Source organism: Mastomys coucha, unplaced genomic scaffold, assembly GCF_008632895.1.
Source record: "Mastomys coucha isolate ucsf_1 unplaced genomic scaffold, UCSF_Mcou_1 pScaffold17, whole genome shotgun sequence".
Classification (NCBI taxonomy): domain Eukaryota; kingdom Metazoa; phylum Chordata; class Mammalia; order Rodentia; family Muridae; genus Mastomys; species Mastomys coucha.
This window is the reverse complement of record NW_022196899.1, coordinates 34627690-34638776: the sequence shown is the minus strand read 5'-3', so window position 1 is coordinate 34638776 and position 11087 is coordinate 34627690. Positions and strand designations below refer to the sequence as shown.

The following is an 11087-nucleotide window of genomic DNA, read 5'->3' as shown; positions in this document are numbered from 1 at the left end:
ATCACCTACCCGGAGCCACAGTCCTTTTCTATTTTGAGGCAGAGTTTTGTGAAATTGATCAGGCTAGCCTTGAACTTGCACTACTCCTGCTAGGAGTACTTCCAAGTAGCTGGCTTACTACAGGCCAGGGTAGGCAGGATAGCTGAACAAGTAAGGATGTTTGCTGACAAGCCTCAGGAACTGAGTTCAATCCTCAGGACCTATATGGAAGGAGAATCAACTCCTTCAAGCTATCCCCTCTGATCTCCATACCTGAATTGTGACATGTGTACATGGGACCCTCTCTCAATGAATGTGTTTTTATGAATAAAACCTTACTATCTAAACTCATAAAAACATACTTCTTGGGTTGTAGAAGATGGCTCAACAGTTAAAAGCAGTTGCTGTTCTTCCAGAGGATCTGGGGTCAATTCTCAGCAGCCATATGGCAGTTCACAATTGTCTGCAACTCCAATTCCAGGATCTGACATCCTCACACCAATGCACATCAAATTAAATAAATTTTTAAAGATTCTTTTTTTCCACAGCAGCAGGATGGGCAGAAAACTGCCCAGGCTTTTTTTGGGGGTATGGGGGTGGGGTGGGGGCATTTCAAGACAGGGTTTCTCTGTGTAGCACTGGCTGTCCTGGAACTCACTCTGTAGACCAGGCTGGCCTTGAACTCAGAAATCCAGAAATCTGCCTGCCTCTGCCTCCCAAGTGCTGGGATTAAAGACGTGCGCCACCACTGCCCGGCTTAACTGCCCAGGCTTTAAGTCATTGGGCATGATATATCAGAGGCATGTTCTCCAAAAAGGCAATGACTGAAAGCAATAATGAAACTTCCAAGGTCATGCCTCTTGTTCACACCAAGCCCATAATAGGCCATTCCCTCTGTTCAACCACTAGCCCTTCTTTCTACAACTGTTTTTTTTTCCCCTAAATTCACACTCCTGTTGGACATACCCACATTGCTCAACTGTTTTTTTCCCCTAAATTTGCACTCCTGTTTGACATACTCCCATTGCTCTATTTCTCAAATATTTAACTTCTATAGCCTCTCCAAAAATGTTTAGCAGCAGAAAAAGAACCCTTATGTTCCCAACTGTACCACTATAATTTAAGAGATTTGAAGATCAGACAGCTCTTCTGGTTCTCTCTTCTACCTTAGCTTAATATGGTAGAGGCCAGAGTCTGTGGTGAAATTCAAGAGAATAAATAAAATTTAGAATGAGTATATCAAGTAGGCCTGTCCACAGTAACTTTTTCATTCCTTCATTAGAAACTGCATTTTCCCCCCAAGTGATTCATTATATCATCACTTAAAATTACTCCTTAAAGGTTGTGACTATCAAATATATTTGCAAGAAAATTCAAATTGGGTATAACTTATTTATACTCAAAATTTTATGAAATAAACCCCTAAGTTTAAGAAATCACGCAATAACATACAATCAATGCAAACTATCAGCTGAAACATGCTGCCAGAAATCATTACCTTTATGGCTTTGTGTGTATTTTCACCCTCCATGCACAGATCCCGTTCACAGCAATACACGCCATCATTGATACTTTAGCAAGTTCTGGTGTAACTTTTGTTTGTGATGCATGTGTCCCTGTTCGGTCTCCTCCATGATGTGTTCTCATGTAAGGTGGTGTCTAAGTTACAATCAAAATGCTGTTTAAATCTTGGTCAGCAATTTCATAATCTCAATCATAATCAGACCAAGCAGTAAGTGTGTTTTTCTTCCTTCCTGTCTGCTCTGTCTCTTCATTTTGTTCTGGCTCCTCTGGCAAATTTAGATGATTTGATGTCTCTTCAGGTACAGATGTTGATTCCTGAAGAAACAATGTAGTATTTTATATATAATATTAAAAAAGAACTTTATCTTTCATCCCTATAAAACATTATTTTTATTTATTTTTTAAAGAAAAATGTCCCATAAGAGGGTTATAAGTATTCAACACAAGGCTTGTATACTCATTAATCAGATTAGTAGGCAAATTCTAATAGAAAACTAAGCAGTTATTCTGGCTGGACTCGAAAATTACACAAGGTTGAGTAAGAGGATACAGACTCCCTAAATTTGGGGTGACCCTTAGTTCCTCTGCCACATGGCACTGACTCACTAAGCCATGAGGAAGCAAGGCCTAGACATGGAAATTATTTCTTGTGCATTCAGAAAAAAAAGAAAAAGAAAACCTTTTAGGTTTAGAGTTAGCAAGGTCTCCATGGTTGAGCCTTTGTACACCATGATGCATAGTGTATGTGCACAATGTGTGGTGGTGTTTTCATATTAAACCTGCTCTAATGCCACAATGTACACATCCCTGTGCTCATGTAAAATAGCTAGGGTTGATGTGACATGCCCAAGTTTCTGCTCTAGAGATCCTTCTGGCAGAGCCTAACATCTAGCCTAGCCTAAATCCGAGCGCATCAAACATTTCTGCTCTGCTGTCACATGCCACTCTCTGATCCACCTTTATCTTTCAGCCTCATATCCCCAGAACAAAGTGTGTGAATATACTTTATAAGAAGCAGAATACATTGTATGTATATACATGTTTGTGTACATGTACAAGTGTTGATCAGAAATTGTTCTCCACCTCAATTTTTAAATTACTAGTTCTTGAGTTCAAACAGATTTTTCAGGGTTGCTCCTTTCATTTGTTTTTATGTGTATGGGTGCTTTTCCTGCCTACATATGGGCAATGTCTGTAGAATCCAGAAGAGAGCATCATAGATCATGGACTTGGGCTTGAAAATGGTTGATTGTGAGCCACTATGTGGGTGCTTGGAGTCGAACTCAGGTCCTCTGGAAGCGTAGCCAGTGATTTTAATTGTTGAGCCATTGCTCTAGGCCTTCCCCCTTATTTTGAGATGAAGTCTCTCACTAAATCTGGAGACTGAGCTTCTGGCTAGACTGATCCTATTTCCATCTCTCCAGAACAAGGGTTACAGGTATGCAATGCCATTCCTAACTTTTTACACTGTGCGGGAGATCCAAATTCAGGTTCTAATGATCACAAGGAAAACCTTTTATCAACTGAGCCATCCCCTAGCCTAAGTCTTCTGGTTTGACTCCCAGCACCTACTTATTTTAGTAGCTCAAACCAAAACTACCTCCAGTTCTGGGGGATACAATAACCTTTTCTTTCTGGCCACTGTAGACACTGCAAATACATGGTACATGAATACACGGTGGGGGGGGGGGGGGGGGGGGGGGGGGGGGGAGAGAGAGAGAGAGAGAGGGAGGGAGAGAGAGAATCCTGAATATATTTTTAAAGACTATATGTAGGGTATGTGCTGGGGGGGGGGAGGAGCCTAAATGATCAAACACCAACCTTTCAACTTGTAAGGAATGATTTTGTATTGAGCTAAAAAGGAGGGCTCAGCAGCTAACAGCACTTGTCTCCATGTCTGATGATTTGAGTTCTGCCCCAGGGCCCACATAGTAGAAACTGACTTCTTTCCTCAGATTTTTTGTCTGACTTCCATACCCATGCCCCCCCCCCTAAATAAAAAAAAATTAAGTAGACTTTTATTTGGGTTGAAAATGACCTAACTGCATGCTTATGTTCAATAATGATACGTATAAAGTTCAATTAATGAATAAAATAATTAGGTCAAGAACTATGAGTTTCTAGAAAGCACAAAGTACACGTGATTAAACTGATGACACACAAGAACCAGCAACCAGCCAGTATTATAGCAAAGACGACAGAAGACACAGCTCTCACCATGATCCTAGAAAGCTTTCTAATGGAAAGCACAAAACCACGAGTGGACAGTGGGCAGCAATCAAAGGGAAGCATTTGGAAAACCAACTGCAAAAAGAAGCTTTCCTTTCCTTTATTTAAGAACATGAAGCTTTAACATCTGTTCTCATGTAGTCAAAGCAGGGGTAGAAGGAAAAATATAATCTCATCAGAAAAAAGAGAAACTAGCCATACCTCTCAGAGAAAAATACTACTTGTTTTTGCAATGGGTGAGATTCAGAGTCAGCATGTGTGTTCTCTGCCAAGGTGTGGGACAGAAGTCCAAATTTGTGGAAACTCATTCAGTCAAGAGTATGGGCTGTATCTGGCATTCATGAAAAAGGCCCAAGGCTCAGCAGGCTGTACTCACAGCCACCAGACAAAGTCTAGAGTTAACTAATACTGGTAAGAACCACAAATCAATATCCACAAGTAATTATTAAGGGACAATAAATATTCTGAAAGAGAATACTTCACACAAACAAAAGTGATAGAATAGAGAGAGCCAGAGAGATGGTTCAGTAGGTAATGCCACTTGCTAGCAAGCCCTAGGACTTGAATTTGATCCCTGGAACCCACTTGGGGGAAGGAGAAAACTGATGACTTAAGTTGTTTTCTGACATTCTACATATATAGACACACAAAAATTGTAAAAAGTTATCTTCATTATAGAAATTATCAGTCTTAAGATGAACTATCATCTCATATCCTACTAGAAAAATAGATTCTGAAATGTAGACATTTTAGATATGGAAGGGGATATCAAAATAACTAAGATATAGTAATGTCTTCATGCCTTAGTATAGAAATACAATCCCCCACAACTAGCCAAGAAGGCTGTAAGAGATCAGAGATGATTGATTTTTTTCCCCAAAGGTGCTTTAACCTTTGGAGTCATACATACTTTGGAGTGTGGAGCTTTTCTGACAGCATTTAAATATACTGTGTCTAACTCTTTTCAGGGGTTAGGATGTAGTTCAGTAGTAGAGCACTTGCCTAGTATACTTGAAGCCCTGAATTGTATCTTTGGTATTAGAATAAAAAAAGAAAGAAGACTTGTTTTCTTTTCTTTCCTTCCTTTTTATGTTTTTTTCAAGACAAGGTTTCTCTGTGTAGCCCTGGCTGCCCTCGAATACATAGAGAACCGCCTGCCTTTGCTGGGGTTAAAGGTTTTGCCCTGCTTATTAAGGTTTCTTCAATCAGCACTGCAGACCTTAGACTTGGGGCCCATAGAGCCCTGTGGGTCATCAGCTGCACTTCTGGTACCCACCAGACATGGAGTACCCTCCCGGCTCCAAGAGTGCTTGCTGACCTGGACAAGTGCAGTCTTCCTCTCTGGACCTCTGGTCTCCAGGATAAAGAGCCTGGTGTACAAGCCTTTAAAATCCCAGCAGTCTTTCTTCCCACAGTTCCCATGGATTCTTGATTACCTCCTTAGAGAGCTTACCTTCAGCATCTGAGCATCCGAGCAACACTTATTCTCAACTTCAATGGACTTAAATTTTGCAGTAACTGTAAGTTCACATAATTGTAAGAAATGGTAGGTCTGACCCATCCTTCACCCACTTTTCCCATTCTAAAATATTAAGCATTCTATAAAACCACTGCAGCTATCACAGGACAAGTCACTCACATTCAAATAAGTCCACAATTTTCCTTGTTTTTCAACTTTTACTTGTACTAAGTAGCTATTCAGCTAAAGTCACAACATTTTATATAGTAAGTTGTGTTATCTGTCAACAATCAAAAGTGCAAGGCAGTTTTCTCTGGCGTGTTTACAGCCATCTGAACTTTTTTTTTAAAGTAATTCACCCTAACATGCTGAAGCCTGCAATGTGCTTCAATAGCCTTATGAATAATTATATTACTTCAAATTTTAGAAAAATAGAAATATTATTCAAATTTAAACTAGTCACTTAGGAAAAAATTAGTAATAAATTAAAAGGCCAAGTTAAAGCATTCTCAAGTTATGTTAAAAAGAAAAGATAAATCTTGGAGCTGTAGAGATGGCTCAGTGGTTAAGAGCACTGGCTGCAATTTTCAGAAGACCTGGGTTCAATTCCCAGCACCCACATGGCACCTCATAACTATAACTCACACCCTCATACAGATATACATGCAAGCAAGTCACTATATGAAATAAAAATCATTTTTAAAAAGATAAATCTTAAAAGAGAAAATATAATTTACTTTTCACAAAAGTAACACAAGTTTCTCTTTAAGGCACAATTCCAATTTTTAAAACCTTTCAAAATCTATATATATGTCAAACAGAAAATTCATTAATTATATATTATACCCAAGGCACACATTCATTGGGTTTGCACACTTACATTCAATGTCACTGGGGATGGGCAATGATTCACATTTACCCTCTTTCAAAACCCGTGGTTCTGAGTCCAGGTCAGGTAAGCTGGTAGACAAACCTCTAATATAACTTGGAGGGTTTATTTGTTTCAGTATTTTACTTTTGGGTCAATGGACTTCCAATTCTTGGAGAGTTTGGGGTAGAAACTAAAATTTTAAATCAGTTCTGCAAAATACTGGTTCTTCTTACCCATAAACTGTAGTTCATCTTGCCTTAATATAGCTTTTTCCTGCATAAAAACATGATAATGAACTTCAAAACTTTCCACATTTTTCAAGTATGAAAGGCTTGCAAGATTCACTTTTTTAAACATTCAAAAGGAAACCCATTGAATGAAAGAATTTCACTTATACAGATCATCACATTTGTTACAGCTTCAAGAATATCCGAGTCACCAATTACGATGGTCAGTCCACTTGAGCACCAAAAGTGAAGTCTTCCACCGGAACACTGATTCCAAGTGCTATTAAGTCACAGAGAGTCGAAATACATATGATTTCCTGACAGACTGACAAAGATCTAAACTACAGAAGCTATTATTCCTACATCCACATTCCCTGAAAGGACAGTGTGCCCACTTACTTCATACTCTTGCTAAAGACTGCAAAACACATGCTACCACAGTAAAGCACACAGCTCCAGCCATAACATCCAACACTTGAGAATTTCAAAGACCTTTCTTGGGGTTGGAGAAATGGTAGAGAAATGGCTTTGTGGGTCAGAGCACCTGCTGTTCTTTTCATGGCTCAGCATCTGCATGATGATCACAACAATCTACAACTTCAGTTTGAGGGCATCTGACCTCCTCTTCTGACCTCCACCAGGCACACACATGGCATACATGCATACAGGCAGGCAGACATACACAATAAAAATGAATGAATCTTTTTTAAAATTCAGACCTTTCTTCACCTTTGTCAGTTATTTTTACCTAAAATAAATATAAACTCTATAAAACCCAAATTGTTTTTTAAGTTATTTTTCAAAAGTTACAATTCCATCCCTGGGTCAGAAGATAACCTTGAATATACAAAAAAAAATTATTTTATAAGTGTATGATCCAAGTCCTGACACTATTACTGAAGCTATGGAGCACTCATAAAAAGGGACCTAGCATGACCGCACTCCAGAAGACCCAACAAGCAGCTGGAAGAGTCAGATGCAGATATTCGCACCCAACCAGTGGACAGAAGCTGCTGACCCCTGTGGTTGAATTAGGGAAGGCTGAAAGAAGCTGAGAAGGGTGACCCTGTAGGAGGACCAGCAGTTTCAATCTAGTCCTCTAAGATCTCTCAAACACTGGACCACCAGTCAGCATACACCAGCTGATATAAGTGGAGGACTGCCAGGTCTGTGTTCATTCAGAGATGTTGCACCTAACCCTCAAGAGACTGGAGGCCCCAGGGAGGTCAGGTGGGATGGGAGGTGGGGAGGAGGTATGGGTGTGGAACAGTTGGGGTGGGGGCATAAAATCTGGAGTGTAAAAATAGAGAGAAGGGGAAGGGGTAAGGGGAGGATGAGAGAAAAGTGTATGCTTTAAAGTTCTAAGCATCATTGCTTTTGAATATTTAATTCATTAAAAACACTTCAAGGGGCTGGTGAGATGGCTCAGCGGGGAAGAACACCGACTGCTCTTTGGAAGGTCATGAGTTCAAATCCCGGCAACCACATGGTAGCTCACAACCACTTGTAATGAAGACAGCTACAGTGTACTTACATATAATAAATAAATAAATCTTTAAAAAAACACTTCAAGGGTGAATGTTTTTATGCAGAAATCTTAGATGAACACTGAGTCTTTCACTGACTAAATTAAAGGCACAGAGCAGGAATGTATGTGTTGAGGGTTGCAAGAATTTATTTCCATAAACATGCTAAACCTGGATTTAGTAAGCCTTTGACACACTGATGTATTAATCAAATCACTGTTATTTTTAAAAAGGGCAAGTAGATTTAAAATAGAAAAGCCGCTACAATCTCCTAGTCAATATAGTAAGTAGGGCATAGGCTTGCAAACATATGGCTCATGGCCGGTCTTTAGATTTGATATCCAGAACCACAAGAAAAGAAAAAAAAAAAGTACAATATAATAAACTCTAGTTATGTGCAGTGGAGAACTTGAAGTGAGGCCAGTTTTGAAATATGCTTAAGACAATTGTAAAGTGTTGCTAAAATAAACCTGGTGCCTTCTGTTCCAAATGAGCCAAGATTTATATTAGGCATGTTGTAATAATGTAGCTATGTTAAATAAAAGTATCTACGAGAATAATACTGAAACTAAATGTTTAGTTGCTGGTTTTGTTTTTAGTCTTGCTATGTAGCCCTACTGGTCTAGCACTTGCTAGGCAGACCAGGCTGGCCTGGAACTCACAAAAGATCTTCCCTCTGCCTACTGGAACTAGGATCAAAAGTGTATGTTCCTACACCTGGCAAATATTTTATAATTTAAGGCTTCTACAAACTTTTGAAATTATATGAAGGGTTCACAAATCTCTCCTAGGACACTGACATTTCATAAACAGTTCATTTATCACCAAGTTACTCATAAAACTCATAAAACCAGTTTATACACATAAAATAAAGAATTATACTTTTTCACACCAATAGAGAAGAGTATAGGGAAAAAAGGCCTGTTTTCTAATGCTCTAATATTTATACAATGACCAAAGAATACAAAGAACCACTATCTTGTTAACTATGGGTATGGGATGACTTAGCTCCTTACACAACTATCATTAAATTTAACTGAATTACTACATATAGATAGAATCTAAATGTCAGAATAGCAACTTGGGCCATAGTGAGAAAACCAAAGCTATCAGCTTTTCATTATGTTTGTTTTTATTTAAGGGGGTGGTGCCACATGTGTCTGGGGTACCTATGGAGGTCAGAACAGGGTGCTGGATCCCCTGGAGCTAGAGTTATAAGCTGTTGCGAGATGTCCTACATGAGTCTTCTGGAAGAGCAGCAAGTGCTCTCAACAACTAAAACTATATATAGTTATATATAGTCATCTCTTAGGGGTAAGCTTGATTATAGATTTACAGTTACAGGAATGTAATTGTTTTATTATACTAAGAATTGATGTGCTTAGGAATGGGATATTAAAATATTTGGCAAAGAGTAAAATAATATTAGGATATTCAAATTAATATTTGAAGTTGTTCTCTTTATGTTTAAACTTACACAAACACCTTGTCATGTTTTCCAGATTCCTAATTTCTTTTTTAACTAGAATATTTTAAATTACTTATTTTTAATAACCTAAAAACAGAAGATTGAGATTTGGAGTTTCTGATATTAATTTACATAGATATAAATTATTTGGCCATATAATACCTTGGGTACAATTTGTGAGGATATAGACAATTTACCTTTGTTGATATTATATTAAATGAAAAAATGCCAGCCTGACTCTCCAAAGAAAAATGCATACTTAGATCTAGGGTGGGTTTTCCCCCCACTGTGGGATGACTACAGTTCTGAGTAATGAGAATTTCTTTAAGAAGCTCTACATATAGCTTTCAAAGAAGTCCTACAGCTTACTCAGTAACCATTTCCTCTCACACATCAGGAGCTGGCAGTACACAACACCCACACAGCAAACCCTGCATTCCAGAGGCCATCTTACCAGTCTCAAAAATCAACCTTTTGTGCTGATTAAGATCTTCTCAGTGGCAATGCCAACCCATGTTATACAATTCAACCTCCAAAAAGGAAAAAGTAGGTATTAAAATTTCTGTGATAAAAAGGACCAATTATGTTAAAATATTTTACAATACAAATGGCACAGAAAACAATCAAAAGTTATTAAGATACTCTAGTTTGATATTAAATATTAGATAAAAGCTTCACTCCTCATCTCCACCTATAGTTACATAAGGCTGTCTATATAGTCCTACCTTATTTCTTTTCCAGTATACAGTGACACACTATTTCTCTAAGCAATCTACAAGTAGACTATCAAGGTCAGATGTGAAGATTTATGGGAATGGAGGACAGATTTACTCCTATGAGCTAATGTGAATCAGCAGGATTCTATCAGCCTCCTATACATTTAGCATCTGCTTGCTCTTGTGCAATATAAAGAATCTGACATCAATGTGACATTTGTACTGACTTATTTGTATGCATCTGAACATATGTTAAAAAGGTAAAATATACAAAACTTTGATTTTATTCTTGCAATTTTATTAATAATACAAAAGTTGTTAATGGAAAGGCATCTCCAAATTGACTGACCTATCTTGGCTATCTTGTGGAAAAAAATTTTCCATATTACCAAACATTCCCAATTACTTGTTCATAAGCTGGCTAAAATATCATCTTGAACCCCAAGTTTACAGCTATCTGGTATAAAAATAGTTTCTGTATTATCCAGCGTTCCCAACTAGTTGTTCATAAGCTGGTTAAAAGGATCCCAAGTTTACACATAGTTTTTTTTTCAGTTATTTATTCAATCTTTAGTAATAGAAACCTAAAGTTCACTTCTCTTTAAAAACATACAGTAGTTATTGCAGAGAGACAAAATTATAGGTAGAAAACATCTATGGAAAGAAAAAACTATGGGGCACAAAACATCTGAAACTAGTTCTTTGTGATTTAAAGGGTCACAAAAAAACTAGTACAAAACATCTGAAACTAGTTCTTTGAGATTTAAAGAGTAACAAATTCTATGTATGGTTTGCAATTATAATCCAAATACCATTATAATAAATACATAAGGAAATATTTTGGTCTCAAACAGAAATATCTAAAAATATCCATCATTGCTTACTGATAGGCAATGTATTAGCTGTCTTTTTATGTCGCTGCAACAAAACACTTGACAAGAAGCAACTTAAGGGAAGGAAGATTTATTTGGCTCACAGTTTGAGGGGCAGAGTCCATGATGGCAGGGAAGGCATGGTGATGGAAACATGAGGTGGCCGGTCACACTGCGTCTGCAGTCAGGAAGCACAGAGAGAGGAATGCTGGTACT

At 38.0% G+C, this 11087-nt stretch overlaps 1 protein-coding gene across 1 annotated transcript in view; it reads right to left on the bottom strand.

Annotated features, from left to right (window-relative positions):
- Larp1b (La ribonucleoprotein 1B) overlaps positions 1-11087 on the bottom strand; it is a 91716-nt gene that overhangs the window by 50050 nt on the left and 30579 nt on the right. The window contains 5 exon segments of the mRNA XM_031376696.1: positions 1478-1551; positions 1554-1818; positions 6072-6119; positions 6121-6171; positions 6173-6252. Of these exon segments, the coding sequence (XP_031232556.1) occupies positions 1478-1551; positions 1554-1818; positions 6072-6119; positions 6121-6171; positions 6173-6252 (518 nt within the window).